This window comes from Perognathus longimembris, chromosome 24, assembly GCF_023159225.1.
Source record: "Perognathus longimembris pacificus isolate PPM17 chromosome 24, ASM2315922v1, whole genome shotgun sequence".
Taxonomy (NCBI): Eukaryota; Metazoa; Chordata; class Mammalia; order Rodentia; family Heteromyidae; genus Perognathus; species Perognathus longimembris.
In genome coordinates this window covers 31515716-31532130 of record NC_063184.1, presented here as the reverse complement: position 1 = coordinate 31532130, position 16415 = coordinate 31515716, and the positions used below count along the sequence as shown (strand labels likewise).

At 50.2% G+C, this 16415-nt stretch overlaps 1 protein-coding gene across 1 annotated transcript in view; it reads right to left on the bottom strand.

Annotated features, from left to right (window-relative positions):
* The window catches only part of Tbc1d9 (TBC1 domain family member 9), a 63951-nt gene extending 47795 nt beyond the window's left edge, over positions 1–16156 (bottom strand). Inside the window, 1 exon segment of the mRNA XM_048333386.1 lies at positions 15996–16156. Coding sequence (XP_048189343.1) covers positions 15996–16125 — 130 coding nt within the window. The 5' untranslated portion in view covers positions 16126–16156.
* Between the last annotated feature and the right edge of the window lie 259 nt (positions 16157–16415).

The window sequence follows — 16415 nt, the reverse complement described above, 5'->3', positions numbered from 1 at the left end:
GAACCCTGGGGCTGGGCGCTGTTCTGAGCTCTTCAGCTCAAGGCTAGAGCTCTACCACGTGAGCCACAGCACCACTTCCAGTTTTCTGGTGGTTAATTGGAAATAAGAGTCTCACAGGCTTTCCTGCCCCGGCCGGCTCTGAATCACGATCCTCAGATCTCAGCCTCCAGAGTAGCTGGTGTTACAGGCGTGAATCACCAGAGCCTGGCTTGTACATTCTTTTTATAAAGGGCAATCACATGCCTGCTTTTCAACCATTATGCTCTGTGAATGAACATGAGCGTCACCTTCTTCCTGGGGTTGTTGTGGCACCGTGAATAAGTGTTAGGTTCCACAGAGAATCAATGTGTCCCCCGGAACAGAAAAACCAGACAAGATGCTACCCACCTTTCCTTCTTGGCATTTGTATTGAGAAGGACGACAGAGAGACAGAGACAAAAATGGATGGAGGTATTAAAGGCCCAAATTGCTTATTCTTTGTCATTTTGGTTTGTTTAGAGGGCCTCCTGGGTAGTCCTTGAAGGCTGATGGCCGCCCTCAACCCAGCCAGGCTCTATAGGACTTCACATGGGCACTGAAAAACCGAACATAACAGTCAAGAAGATGGTAGAAACCCTGAGGCCTCTGGGAGGGCGGGGGTCAGGAATGGTCTGACACACACATTCTACTTCCACTGCTGGTTTTCCTTAATACTCATTGGCTTAGTTACAACAGGGAGGAAAATGAAATTTAAATATTCTCTATACGCTAAGCAAACAAGCATTTAACTTGGCCCTTAAAACAACATAAAAATATCAGCAGCAACCACAGCCATCCTGATCCCTTTAAACAAATTTCTTTTTTTAAAGTTTTGTGCTAGTTCTGGGGCTGGAATTCAGGGCTGGGGTGCTTGTTCCTTAGCTTTTTTGCTCAAGGCTGGTGCTCTACCACTTGAGCCACAGCTCCACTTCTGGCTTTAGCTGGTTAACTGTAGATAACAAGCTCAAGGACTTTCCTGACTGTCCTGGATTTGAATCATGACCCTCAGATCTCAGCTGCTTGAGTAGCTAGGATTACAGGTGTGAGCAAAAGGCACCCACTTCATTTTCTTATTTGATTCTCACTACATTCTAGGACATACAGCATTATCTCTGGGGGCCAGAAAAAGGTGTGAAAGTTAGATCACAAATAAAGGGCTCATGTTCCAAATGTGTAAACAGTTCTTGATGTTAAGGAAAAGTACAACCAGCAAATACCAAAGTGGGCGGGCAAGAGAAATAACAAGAATTAACAAAAATGGAAATATAAATAGCTCACACATATGAAAAAAAAATGTTCAACGTCACTGAAAAGAAAAATGCAAATTACAAACAACTGAGATACCATTTTCTGTGTCAGAATGGCACAAATCCAAGTGTGGTAACACATGCTGTTTAGTAAGACTGGAAAGCCAAGCACTCCTCACACATTTGTGAGCCGAAAACCGGGTGAAATCCACAGGGAAGGCCCTGGGGAAAACCCCAGTGTACACACCCAACACCTTCCAATCAGGACTCCACGTGACATAACACTACCCAAATGACACGTTATATACAAGGTTACTTCTCTTCTTCATTTTGTGCTGGGACTGGGGCTCTAACTTACTGCCTCACTCTCCTGCTTAGCTTTTTCACTCAAGGCTAAAGCTCTACCCTTTGGAACCATGTCTCCAACTGCAGCTCTTTGCTGGTTATTTGGAAATAAGACCCTCTCCGATTTGCCTTGTCTGAGCTGGCTTCAACTGAGACCCTCAGATTTCAGCTTCCTGAGTAGCTAGGATTTGTAGGCATGAATTCCTTATGCCAGGTAGAGGTTACTTCTTGCAGTGTGAGTGTTATTGCAAAAGTCTGAAAAACCTAACAAACATCTGTTAACAGGGGGGAATTTAAGTAAATGAAGACAATGTCATATAACAGAAAACCACACAGCCATAATAAAGTAAAACAGTGGCATTTTATGTTTTGATACAAGAAGATGTAGTGTTCATTTAAAAAAATGATGCAGAAAAAATAATCTTTGTGGATAGAGTTGGGGTAGAATAGAACCACACTGATTATCTGCTGTCATGTGTAGAGAGAAACTGGCTGAGCACAGACATGAACTAGGGAGGTGGCTTTATTCTGTTATGTGAAACCTTAAATGTATATTTAGTTGGTTTTTTTGTTTTGTTTTGTTTTGGCCAGTCCTGGGTCTTGGACTCAGGGCCTGAGCACTGTCCCTGGCTTCTTTTTGCTCAAGGCTAGTACTCTGTCACTGGAGTGACAGCACCACTTGTGGCCATTTTCTATATATGTGGTACTGGAGAATCAAACCCAGGGCTTCAGGTATACGAGGCGAGCACTCTTGCCACTAGGCCATATCCCCAGCCCCTGAATGTATGGGGGGGGGGAAGGGGGAGAGAGAGAGAAGTTAACCAATTAATAGCATTTATTATGAACTTATGGCAAATGAAGACTGCGTGGCAGACAAAAATCCAAAAGGGAGGAAGAGTAAGAATTAAGGCCAGGAAGGGAAGTAAAACAGAGCCTCCAGGACCTCCTGCAGGCCCCAGAACACCACCAAAAACACGTGTTCGCATCCTTGTGTTTAGTTTTCATTCCAGAAAGTAGGCTTGGGCTTTCTCTGAAGTGGCTACCAGGGATGAGCTGACAGCTTTGTGAGCACTGCTGTCTCTCCCATTTGAAGTTGTCTGGATTTGAGGGCGAGCTTGCTTCTTTCCCCCCCTCTGTTGGATTCTGGTCTACATTCCTGACGGATGATCAGCGCGGTATCTGACGTGTGTGTAAAGTGCACATCACTGACACCCCACTCACTTTCAGGTACTTGCTCTTACTTTAGCCTTGGCAATTGGCCAGGTACCAGAATGTCTCTATACTGCACCTGCAGATGCTTCGAGATAAATATACATGGAAACTCAACACTGAGTTTCCTCCTGAACCAGGGCTTTAAAGAGCATCTTCTGCAGAGAAAGATTTTAATCAGTAAAGGGTAGTAATCCTGGTTCGGCACAATTAAAGAGAGAGGCTAGAGACGCTATAGAAAGACCAAGTGCTCCGTCTACCAGTGTGCGTCATTTTAACAGGCTCTGATGTTAATAATTCATCCTTCACGTATTCATCCCATCAAACAGATGTTGGGTGGTTATCACAGAAAGACACTGAGGATGCAAAACATGGTTGCATCTTCCCCGCACTGCAGAGTGAACTCGGTTCATTAAGACTCTGAACAGCTGTTCAGTAGATCAGTTTCTTGGGTTTTGTTGAGATTTAATGAAAAGAGGCTTTGAAATGTGCACTGAGGTCTACGAGCCCCGTGGAAGATGCTATGGGGGCTGACGTGGGACTATGTCCTGAGACTATGTCCACATTCTCATTGTAGACGGTTCGAGATGACGTCATCGCCATCTGATGGAGGTTTGAGCCTGGAGCAGGCACAGAGGAGGCCGGGGCTACCCCCAGCTGTGGGCAATGATTCTAAGAATTCGAGGTGAGGGTAAACCCAGGAGACACAGGGTCAGACTCTCAGAGGCCTCAAAAATAGGCCAAGGACAGAGTCTTCCACCGGGGCAGTGAATAGAGAGGCTTTGATGACCTTTCACCTGTGAGGAGGCTCTGAACAGCTAGCCAGTGCTCCGGGCGTACCTTCGAGTCTAAGTTCCTTCTATGTTCAGTTTTATTAGGATGTTAATAGTACTGGTCATTTGTTTTCCAGGCTGGGGGCTTGAACTCAGGGCCTGGGTGCTGTTCCGGAGCCTCTTCGCGAGCAAGACTTGCGCTCTACCGCTTGAGCCACAGCGCCACTTCCTAGAATGTTAATAGTACTAACAAAATAGCAATGCAAGGCTTATTCTGGGTTGTCACACTCGCTACCTTTTGGCTGCCTTCGGACACCCAATTTGAGTGTTTGGTTTGGCACTACAGACGCGTGGTTGTGTTTGTTCCATTGTAGTTGTAATGAGCCATTGGGAAATGGCAGAGGCAGCTTGGATACGCAAAGGATAGGTTGGGGTCAGAGAATGACAGATATTTGACAGCACGTGGAACCAGGGTCTCCTGAACTTGACTAGAGAAGATGGTGGTAATTACACTGCACAACAGAAAGCATGGTGCCGAAGCCCAGAGAATTTGGGCCATGTGAATGCCACCGTACAATATTCCTAATCCAGGTGATAATTTATGTCGGCAACACGGTTTCGTCTTTCCACAAGAAATGAATGTGGCCGTGGCAGACTTCAACTGGCCTTCTAGTTTTGCTGTGTGTAGCCTGCGGAATGTAGTCTGGTTTGACAGTTGCACAGAAGCTTGGATCATGAAGAAGTGGTGTTTGGATTTGTGTGTTGCTCATTAACATCATTTCAGGCAACCGTTTGGTGAGCGTGTTTCTACTTCCAAGGTCCCGTAGTTCAAATTTGGGGAAATACCCGAGAAAAGAAGCATGGGCAAAGAAGGACCCTCGGCTGTTCTGGACAGGAGAGCTCAGCCTCCACATTTGAGGGGGATTCGAAGATTTTTCAACAAAGAGAACCTTTGATATAGTCACAATTTGTTTTAAATTTTTATATAGTGTTTTGAAGGGCTGGAGCGCAGCTCCATGGTAGCACGCTTGCCTAGTATGGGCAAAGCCCTCGGGCTCACATTATATACGGTTTGAGTAGTAGTAGTAGTACAGCCAATTGGTTCAAACATCCAAATACATTACAGGGCAAACAGAGCAAAATTTCACCCAACCATACCTAGGTCCAATCCTGCTTAGCTTCCAAAATCAGATGGCGTTGGGCCTATTTGTAGTATGGCTACAGATGAAGGAGGAAGATCCCTAAGTTCTCAGACAAGTAATGTGGGAAAGACAGACTAGCTAATCTGTTGTGTTGTTTTTGTTTTCAGAAATACGACGCACGGTTTGCATACATGTTCACAGTTTAAAGAGATTTCACTAATGCTGGGAGAGAGGGAGGAGCCAGGATCCCTTTACCCCCCGATTTCATAGGCAATCTCCCAAGGACCCAACGTCCGTCCACCTGGACCTACTTCTTAAAGATTCCACCACTTTCCAAACTTTCCAGCACCAAAGACTTCAGTACGTGGGCCTCTGGGGGGACATTTAAGACCAAGCTACAGCATCCCGTTTTGTCTCCTGCCTTCAGCCTTTGATTCCCACGCCGATAAAGCACTGACTTCAGCCCTTCACATACTGAAGTCTACATCGAAGTATCACGAGCAGCTATTCCTGTCCCCCTATTACAGCAACTGTGGCCTCCCCGCTAGCCTCAGGTCTTTCACTGGGGACCTGATCAGCAAAACTCCTCTACTTCAGCTGTTCGACTCAGGGCAAATCAGACAACTTCCAAAGACACCTTGACAAACAGAAAGACTCTGATAGCCGAGTGCCAGGGGCTCATGCCTGTGATTCTCACTCAGGAGGCTGGGATCTGAAGATGGAAGCCAGCTTGGGCTGGAACATCCTTGAGACTTTCTTTTTTTTCAATCAGCCACCAAAGGAGCTGTGGCTCAAGCGGTAGCGTGCTAGTCTTGAGCAGAAAAGCTCAGAAACAGTGCCCAGGCACTGAGATCAAGCCCCACAGCCAGCACTTAAAACAAAACCAAAATTAAGAATCTAATGGCCATGCCCATATCATGCCTGTCTGCCAGCCAATGCCACCGTGTTGCATATCTGACCCTCACGCATGCAATAAAGCACCACTGATGCACAGAAGTGGCATAGCTCTGACTCCACAGGTAATGGATGTGAGCAATGAATACTTTCCACCCCAAATGGGGGTACAAACAGACCTGCTTACGACTGGAACAACCATGGGCCTCCCCCAAACGTGCAAAGAGCCCCGTACGGTTCCAAGCAACTCGACAGTCCCTGCATATTATCAACGAACCTGTTTAACAACCCCTGCCACGTATCCAAAGATGGCCGGCTACGTTCTCACTCGACACCGCAAGCCATCGCATCTGGCATCTCCGGTTCCACAGGTGCATGAGGGAAAGCAATCAGGAAGAGACATGGCCGCCGCCTCACACACTGGCTGCCCAGGCTCCGGCTGGGCGCTCTCCTCCACCGTCACGTCGGTGCGGTCTACAGGGATGGTGTGTCCATCAAGTGAGCGGCCACACGGGGCGGGGCTCTCACGAAATGCCCGGCTAATGACGCGTGTGATTAGGGCTAGTCATTATTATGGGAGTCTCACTGACAAAATGGGATTCACTACTCCAAAAAAAAAAACCCCAACAAGTCTGGAACCATCAAAATGACTGATTCACAAAAGGGCAAATGTTTTCCAATCTGGCGCCTGTCTCAACGAACATTGGCTAAAAGCCCGAGCGACTCCACAGTAAAAATCAAAACACACATACCCAACTCCACCCCTGTCCCCACCCCCCCTCCAATAACCCCCAAACATCAAACAGCCAGGCATGGTACACACCTGTAATCCCAGCAGGGGTTTGGAGGCTGAGACAAGAGAATCGTGAGTTCAAAACCGGCTTGGGCTGTACAGCAAGATTCTGTCTCAAGAAAATAATGACAATACAATCCAACCAAAGAACAAGAAAGAAAAAGCTCACCAAATAGTTGGAGAGTACCTAATGTGTTCAGGTTCATTGCTAATTTTATATTCATAGAAGTCCCAAGAAATACATATTTTTCTCACTTTATAACTCTGGGAAAGCTAAAGCTGTGCAGTTTGGTCTCAAAGCCAGATCTCCTTTATTCTCCACTCCTCTCTGTTTCCCCAACATACTGCAGCTACTTGCTTTTCTTTCTTTTTCTTTTACTTTTCTTTGTACCAGTGCTGGTGCTTGAACTCAGAGCCTCACACTTTCGCTTGCTTTTTCACCCCAAGGCTAGTGTTCTACCATACCTCCTCTTCAGGCTTACTGGAGATAAGAGAGGCCCAGACAGACGTTGCTGCCTTTGAACCACCATCGATCCTTAGCTCTCGGCCTCCTGAGTAGCTAGCATAACACGTGTGAGTCACCAGAACCCGTTCTTCAGGCCTGTGTTCATCATCCTCATCTCATAGGTAACAAGACCAGTGGCAGGGAGGCTCAATTCATTTCAACTCAAGCGAGCTTGAAAACGAGACGCTCATTTGGGATTAAAAAGACAGGTAGTGGGCTCCGGCTGGGGGAGACTGAGCTTCCCGTGGCAAAACTCAGACACGAACACCTTCTCCTCCGTGCATGATGCTCTGGATGGCATCGTCTCAGGCCGGGAGCGCTAAACACGAGTCCACACTCGTTAACCACTAGGCTTCTGTCCCTCGGGCCAGTTCCAGGAGAAATACAAACCCAACAGAGTACCGATAAATGTGTAAGTAACGTGTAATACGGAATGGACCGTGATTCTAGAGGGAAGTGGTTTAGAGGTGCAGGGGGGATGGTACCTTTAACCTCGCACTGACTTCTGGGACAGCGAGTCTCCCTGGGCAGCTAGCCGTCAGTCCTCCTAGCAGACCTGTCACAGGTATTGCCGGGAAAGCCAGACGCGAAGAGCTTTCTCCGTACAGATGCAAATGTATGCAAAGCTGCGCCTATCGTTCTGCCTTGATCGACCTTCAGATACTAATGTAAGATCTCCCAAGAAGGATCAGGGCACTTCTGGGAAATCATGCCCTCTTTCTCAATTAGAACATGGTTACTGTTTAATTGCTCAACGGCTGAGATGTCCAGGTCTCATTTCACAGCATCTGAAATCAGTACACCAGCCACGCGCTTACCAACCAGTTAAAACCAGTTCACAAACAGAACTCACATGGTTCAAGAGCCTCCCTTGGCAGGAGAGGCAGCAACTGGCCGGCCTATGCTTCGCTGCCAGCAGGAAACCAGGTTTTCTGTGGCAAGTGTGATTCTTTGAGTCAGGAACGTGTAAGGGCTAATCTCAGAGACAGTGGATGAATAACACTCCTAATGATACAGCCCAGCCAGCAGCATACATTTATTTGTAAATTATAGTCACTTGCGTAAGGATGAATCAATACAGTGCTTGCATTAGTAAATTATAATCACCTGTATCAGTCAGGTGACACCCCACCCCCCACCCTACAGTGCAACTGTAAGTGTAACGAGTCGCCCCTCACAACTACCTCCAGTTTCCCAGGTCCCCCATCTCTCCTGGGGTCCCCCCACTCAGGGGAGCCGAGTGTGTCTGTGTTTATCACCTGGAGCTCTACGTACTTCAAAATAATTCCAGACAAGGAGGAGCTTGGTTTGAAGCCAGCTTGGACCGAAGAGTATGCAAGATGGCCTCTCCGATTAGCCAGCAAAAAAAAAGCCAGACGGAAGGCATGGCTCAAGTGGTAGAGGACCAGTTGTGAGCAAGTAAGCCACTTGATAGAATGAGGCCCTGAATTCAAGCCATAATATGAATGCACGTGCACACACGCACGCACACACACGCACGCACACACACACACACACACTACAACCACTGCCGGAAAAAAAAATCATAATCATTGTTCACTGTGGCCAACCATATCTCTACTAGCTATAAATCATGTCTCTATCGAGGACAGAGAAATAAAGGGTATATTTCAGCATACTTGGGAAAGGTCTTTTGCGTGCAATAAGAACATTCCTAAGTGTTTAATAATTCGGAAAACCGACCTTCACAACAGAGGTAGCACCCTACAGTACTACAGCTCTCCTGCGGTCTCTCCGTCTTCATTCCCTTTCCAGATGATTATTTGATTTTCAAATACCAGGCGTTATTAAATATCCTGGTTCTAATCCTTCCTTTATTTAGCTGGTGTCAGGCCCAGGCTTGTCCAAGGAAACCAAATATTTCCAGTGAAATCTCTCAAGGGATTTTTTTTTTCTAGATCCTTCTGTTTGGAGAGGTTTGCAAGTCTGACACCGTTCGATGCCTGCTCATTTCAACCAACGATAGCATACCCCATCATTCAACTAGGCGGCATTCCCTTCTCGCTGACGGACGGACGCACACTTGCTTCTCCGGAGCCCGAGTCCGCCGGCTTGTACCTGGGCAGGCTAGAGGAACGGCCTGCAGACCACCGGCAGGTGGCGAGCGCTCCACTTCCTGCTTTGACTGTCACCAGGAAATCCTAACGAAGGACATGGAGTGGAAAGGAACGGGCCATCTGGGGACAGGCCTAGGCCTTCCGTTTGGCCCTAGGTGTGCGATATACAGAGAATGCACTTTTCTATTTCCAAAGAAAGAATCATTCGCTTTTATCTAGATTCATAAATAACGCAGTTGTCTTGGCAACTTACTATCTCAAATAGTTACTATCACCAATGTTTTTTTTCTCCTTTTCTCCCACCTTCATCCCTCCCTATTTCCTCCCTCCTCCCGAAGGACTGTCTGTCCCTGTATGTGGAGCTGTTATTGGCTGCAGGCTTCTGGGGGGCAGGGGGGGGTTGGGGCCTTGCTGCTGTCACCGTTGCTTTGTTGGTTGAATATACAAGGAAACATGATCAAAGAGAGCCCCTTCTGAGAACAGAGTCCTGCCTGCTCACCCACCAGAGCTGACCAGTGCTTCTTGCTTTCAGAAGAGCTTCCAGTGCCTTTCTTGACCCTCAAGATAAACCTGAGGAACCCCCCCACCACACTTTCCAGAGGCAGCATTTTCTTTGAGAAACAGTCTCAAAGACGTTAAGCAGCACAGTCACACAGAGCGGGGACTGCAGGACCGAGCTCCTTCCACTCCACAAAGATGGCGGTTCACATGACCGCCGGCACAAACCATGGCACCGCAACCGGAATCCGCAGCAAGCGATACCCAGGACACTTGGCGGAGCGCTGTCATAAGTGATGTCAAGTAGGCACGTGTGTTCTCGCCAGCCTTCCTCTTGTGTTTGCACAATACCCCTAGGGTCCTTTTCAAAGAAGATTGTCCCCTAGGAGATGGACTGCCTTTACTATGCGTCTTGTAAGTTCTGCCCCCCCCACGCCCCCTACCGTAGCATTGCAGGTCTAAAATGAAGATCTAATTGACTTAAGTCAAGGAAAAAAACAACCCTGGGCATCTATAAAATCCTATGCCCGTGTAAATTTAAGATGCCAGTACATCCTCAGCACCACGGGAAGGAGAACCTGCGCGTGGACCCGGGTTGTTCTGAAAGCTGCGCTAGTGTGGCTTGCACAGGGCTCTGCACAACTGCTGAACCCCAGGAGGATTTCAGACGTTAGCAACCACTGCTTGGATACCCTCCCCACTCCCCACGCTTCGAAAATGAGATTGTGCATCGACAACGCTATCTTGAAACTAAATTTTATACCACATAGAAGACTGGAAAATGTATTACATTTCCAGAAATAATGTATTTTATAATTTTCATTGGAGCAACGGTATTTAAAGGTCAGAAAACGAGATTAATGGGAGCGATTTGATGGATATGTGTGTCCAGTTTGTTTTCCGTTAAAAACTAGTTTCTCGACCATGACAGATATTTAACAATTCGTTGGTACTACTGAGTTTCCTTCATAAAGAAGAAGCATTGGTTTGGGAACAGCCCAGTGGTAGAACACCTGCCTTGCAAACAAGTACAAGGAAATGGCTCAATGTCCAACGCCAAATAAAGAAATGAATAATGGTATCCAAGTGTAAGAGGCTCATGCCTGTAATCCACCACTCTGGACGCCGAGGTAGAGGGATTCCAAGTTCCAGGGCAACCTAGGCTACAAAGAGAGGGCCCCATTGCAAGAAATACAAAGGAAACGGAGGTGTGGCTCAGGTGGTAGAGTACCAGCTACGAGTGAAACAGCTAAGTGAAAGTTCAAGGTGCTAAGTTCAAGTCCCGGTGCCTACACAGAAAAAAGAAAGAAAGGAAGAAAGGGTGTTAAAGGCAAGTAAGCCACTAAAAACAGAACAAAACAAAAGCAAACAGGACGAGATCATCAGAGTTCACCTTTGTTTAAAGTGTAAGCAGAGATCAGCCCTTTAGTTCTCGCTCACCTTCGCTCTAGCAAATTCCTGCCAGGCAAGTTTTAGGGAGATGGGACCCAGAAGGCAGGCGCGGGGCAGGCCCTGTGCACAGATCACCTCCTGAGATATTCTCCTGGCTTCGTGCTCCTTGCACCCAAATGCTGGGAAGAGTCACCTTCGCCCAGATGCCAGTGTTTAATGGATCTCTGCAGTGGAGAGCCAGGAGAAAGCGGACGGGAGGCGGTGCGGCGGCCACGCGCTGGGCGGTGAACTGATACTGGCGGGCCAGGAGGTGTCAGAAACCCAGTCAAAGCCAAAGCTGGCGCTGGGGGCTCACACCTGTAATCCTAGCTCCTCGGGAGGCTGAGATCTGAGAACCCCAGTGCAAAGCCAGCCTGGGCAGGAAAGTCTTTTACCTCTAATGAACACCCAAAGAGCAAGTAAAAATAGAAAAAGAAAAAAAAAAAGACAACAACAATAACAACATTGCTATCTCCCCACCCCCACCCCCAGTCAGGGAGATCACTGATTGTGTAGTTTCCAAACACAAACGTTTCCTACTTCTGGAGGTCTTCACGGGTGTAAAAAGTGAAATTCCTGGCCAGGTCAGCATTCTAGCTCAGATGAAACCACCCGCTTCCTTGCTCCCTGGTCTATAATCATACGACTTTATTCTAAATGCTTGGAAATTCATCTCCGATGCTGGACAACAATGGCCCAGCCAGACAAACGCGCCTCTTCTCTCTGACATCTCCGTGAAGTTCACGCTCCAAACACCGTGGTATTCAAACACATTTCTAACATAACAACATTCTTTTAAAGTTGACATTTCAAAGCGTGCTGAAATCTAACAGCATATGAAGGAAACCACACTTTGGATTTTGCACAAAATGCAAAACCAGCTCCATCTTTGGTTATGTCCTCTAACTATAAAGTTTCAAGAAATAATATAGAAGCAATCCTTAAATCCTTACAGTAGAGAAAGACACTGCATAGGACATGCCAAACATCTTATATAAAAGATTTGGATATTATTATTATTATTATTTTAAATCCTCTGTTCTCAGTGTGGGGCTGAACAGGCAAGCTGGAGAATGAAGATCCCACCACACATTTCACTAACGAGGGACGCACCCACGCTACAAAGCAACCTCACATTGGGGTATTCCTACGCTACCCGCACAGAGGCTAAACTCACAGATGCTAACGACGCCGGGCCACTCCCACCTGCTGTGGTGGGGTCTGGTACAACCACATCCGAAACCGCTGGAGATTACCCACTCACGCTGTCCTCACAGAGAGGGCCCAATAGAACCGCGCGGTTCCAGGCACCATGAATCAATCCCCTGCGTAGCCTGAATAGCCACCGCCCCCACCGTGCCCCAGATGACAATACGAAAGTCACCAAGGAAACGGAGAAGACACAGTAGGCCGGTACACACCAACCAGCAAGTCCGGAAGTATTCTCTACCCCACACGGAAGGCGCAGCTAAAGAATCCACACACAGCAAACGCACTCAACGATTCCATCTCATTCCTGTGTCCAACAAAACAAAAATATCAAAGCCAAAATACTGTGTCAGGAATATGTTCTTTTTGTGTGTGTGTGTGTGTGTGTGTGTAGGACTGAAAGCAAAGCCGAGGAAGCGTTGACGGAATATCACCCAGGACAGCTTTTACCCCTGGAGGAGTGAGTGGAGAAACTGGCTGAGCCCCCAGGGGCCCTTGGGAGGGCGGTCATACTGTCTGATCATTAAACATCTTCCTGTGGGGGCTGGGGATATGGCCTAGTGGCAAGAGTGCCTGCCTCGGATACACGAGGCCCTAGGTTCTATTCCCCAGCACCACATATACAGAAAACAGCCAGAAGTGGCGCTGTGGCTCAAGTGGCAGAGTGCTAGCCTTGAGCGGGAAGAAGCCAGGGACAGTGCTCAGGCCCTGAGTCCAAGGCCCAGGACTGGCCCCCCCCCAAAAAAAAGAAAATCTTCCTGTGGGTTGCAAAGTGTTCAATCAGCACCTCATTGTCTGCGGTACCCTTATCGGTGTGTGTGAAACCTCGGTGACAAGGGGTTAAACGAATCAAATGCATTATAACAGAATGCTCCATGGCCCCTGTCCCCAACATTGTTTCCAATCCAGAACAGAACGGCTTACTTCTTTCTGCACTGTTTGCATTGTTCTGCACAGCTTCCGACAGAGCCCCACCCCCCCACACACACACGGGGCACCAGGAACCAGACACAGGGCTGACCTGGGAGACAGGTTTCCCCCGCGTGTCTGTCACCATCCACGAGCTGACTGTACCTGGCCTGCCTTGGTCCACCTAGGATAGAAGAATCCTGAGCTCTTCCGGGCAATCCCACACTGGTCCTTTCTCCTCTCTCACGACCCATCGAGCTCTTCCTTTGCTTCTCAGTCACTTGCCATTTACTCGGTCAGCTTTCTTTGGCCCCCACGGCAACCCCTAGCCCTATGGGGGCGCTGGGGGGGGCTAACAGCGCGTTTCTCTCCCCAGGAGGTCTGCACTGGTCATTTCAGTGGGCTGCACCTCCCAGATCCGTCTATGGGAGGCGGGTCTTGAGGGACCACCTGACCAGGGCCCCTGCCCACCTAGCTTCCTCCGGGTTCTGTGGGTAATGGCACAAGCTGGGAGGGCAGGAGAAGAGAAGCCGGGGAGCATGCATGTGCACCCCTGGTGCTGTGGAAACTCCACAGGTGGCCGCAGCTTCCGGCCCAGGCTCCTCCTCCTTGGCTCCACCCTTCTTGGATCCCAGTAACCTCACTGTGATTTTCAGGCCCAGGCTAGCCACATCTCCTTGCCGCTCTGACTTTCCGTACTCTGAGAATGCAGCCTCCATCTTTCTAAGTGGTCTTTTCTCTAAAGCCTTCGTGTGCACTACCTAGGTAGGGTTTTTTTTTTTTTTTTTTTTTTTTTTTGGCCAGTCCTGGGGACTGGACTCAGGGCCTGAGCACTGTCCCTGGCTTCTTCCAGCTCAAGGCTAGCACTCTGCCACTTGAGCCACAGCGCCCCTTCTGGCCATTTTCTGTATATGTGGTGCTGGGGAATCGAACCCAGGGCCTCATGTATATGAGGCAGGCACTCTTGCCACTAGGCCATATCCCCAGCCCGTAGGTAGGGTTTTTGAAGGGACCCAGTAGCTCTGTGCTCATTGAGGTGACCATTTCATCCACCTGTGAGCTTCATGACAGTGGCACTTTAAAAGTCACTGACAAATCCTTATTAACGATTTGGCAAGTTAGTAAGCAAATCAAGTGATCTCTCATTAGGCTTGGGATATACTTAAACACAGCACGAAGCTTTCTAAAGTGTTCCTGCCACGTTTGACGTGGTAGAAATCTACCAGACCAAATATTTTACCTCTGTTGGTCGAAAATAGCTTTAGTTGGTAGGAATATTTGCACTCGGGGAGATAATTCCAAATGTTCTAGAAATAACAGCGGCAATTGCTGTGGTATAATTTTACCCCTCTTATAAGTCATCAATGACATGGATTCTAAGCGGGCTAGAGTCAGAACTCTGAATCAATAGGAAAACAATAGAAATGTGAAATAGGAAAAGGGGGCTCCAGAGCCCTGCTATGTCTACCTCCTACTGCAGAGAGAGCGACAGAGACAGATAGAGAGACAGAGACACACACAGACAGACACAGAGAGACAGAGACACAGAGAGAGAGAGACAGACACACAGAGAAAGAGAGAGAAAGACAGACCCACACACACAGAGACAGACACACACAGAGGGAGAAGGAGAGAGAGAGAGAGAGAGAGAGAGAGAGAGAGAGAGAGAGAGAGAATGAGGATGAACACTTAGTAGTTTCCAGTATCAGAGGTTAACGCCAACAGGAAATGACTGTCACGCACGGTGGTGACACTCTGTACTTTATACATTGTACTAGGTCTCAAGAAGGCTGAACTAGATTGATTCCCAATAGTGGAAATACACGTTGCCCATGGGCTATGGCTAGATAACTCATAAGAGATAAAGGAACAGGCAAATTCTGTACAGAGTTCCCTTCTATGGTAGGAACGTGTAAAAACCAAAAAAATCGGATTAACAACAGGTCAGCCAAGGCACTACTAACAGAACCTTTGTAACCTGTCAATCTATTCCGCACCATGCGACCCTGGGTTTCCAATCTTGAGAAAACTAGTTTATACACATGATCACAATGAAACGCACCTCGTATCAGGAATCAGGGCTCCTGGGGGGCTGACACGGCGAGTCCCCACCCCCCCCCCCCCGCGGTCAGGTCCCAAGCCCTCCTCCTCCTCCTCCTCCTCCTCCTCCTCCTCCTCCTCCCCTCTTCGCTGCGCTTGTTTCTTTGTTAAGCTATCTCCCCTAACTTTTCCTCCGGAAGGAACACCTAGCTATTCCCGATGGTGCTCCTTCGGAGTGGCCGGGGGTGGGGAAGGGAGGGGAGGGGGAGGTCCGATTGCCCTCCCCGGCTGTGGGTTCAACACCGTCCTCGGGGCGCGCGGGCGGCCGCTGGGCTCGCGGGGAAGCTCTTTCCAATACGGTGCTACTGGAGATCGGGGGTCCGAGGGTGGATGTTTTTCTGATCGGGAGTGACAGGGCATCCCGGCTCCGGTGGCTTGATGAATAAAGGTCCGAGACGTAACCGGGGGGCCGGTGAAAGCAGTGACCCGGTGGATCCTGTTTACCGGCCGAAGCGGCTGGGAGGCGCGCGGGGCTCGCGGTCCACCCCCCCCCCCCCCGGGGGCCGCCCGGGGGTCCCAGCTCCCCGCCTGGTTCCTTCCCCGCCGCGTCGGGCACGGCCACCCCGGCTCCTCCGGGAACAAAAGGCCCGGTGCCCGGTGCCCGGCCCGGCCAGCGGGGCGCGGGGCGCGGCCCTCCGCCTCCCGCCCGGTCCCCGGGTCTCCGCGCTCGCCGGCCGGCGGGGAGGGCGCGCGCCGTGGCGCACGGGGCTCCCCGCGCCCCCCCCCGCACCCCGCACCCGTCCCCCGTGCGCAGCGCCCACCGCGCCCGGCGCCCGGCGGGGTCCGGCCCAGCCCCGGCGAGGCCGCCCCGGGGTCCCCCCCCCCCCCGCCGCCCCCCGCTTACCTGCCAGGCCGCCGCCGCCGCCGCCGTCGCCCGCGTGGCCCTTCCTCCGCTGCAGGATGAAGTAGGGGTTCGCCCTCTCGGTGACCCACAGCGCGTTGGCCAGCAGCACCTCCTCGGGGTTCACCCACATGGCCGCGGCCGCACAAAGGGGCCGCGCGCGGGCCCGATCCCCCGGGCGGGCGGGCGGACGGGCGGGCGGACGGGCGCGCACTCCCTCCGCGCCCGGGCGCACGCGCTCCCCGGGCCCCCCCACCCCGCCCCGCCCCGCCCCGCGCCCCCCGGGCCGCTTCACCGGGCGCCCCGGGCCGCCGCCGTGGAGGCGGGGACGGCGGGGACGGCGGGGCGCGGCGCGGGCGCGGCCCGCAGCATCCTCGGCCCCCGGCGGGTCCGGGCTCCCCGGCTGCAAGGGCGCGCGGGACG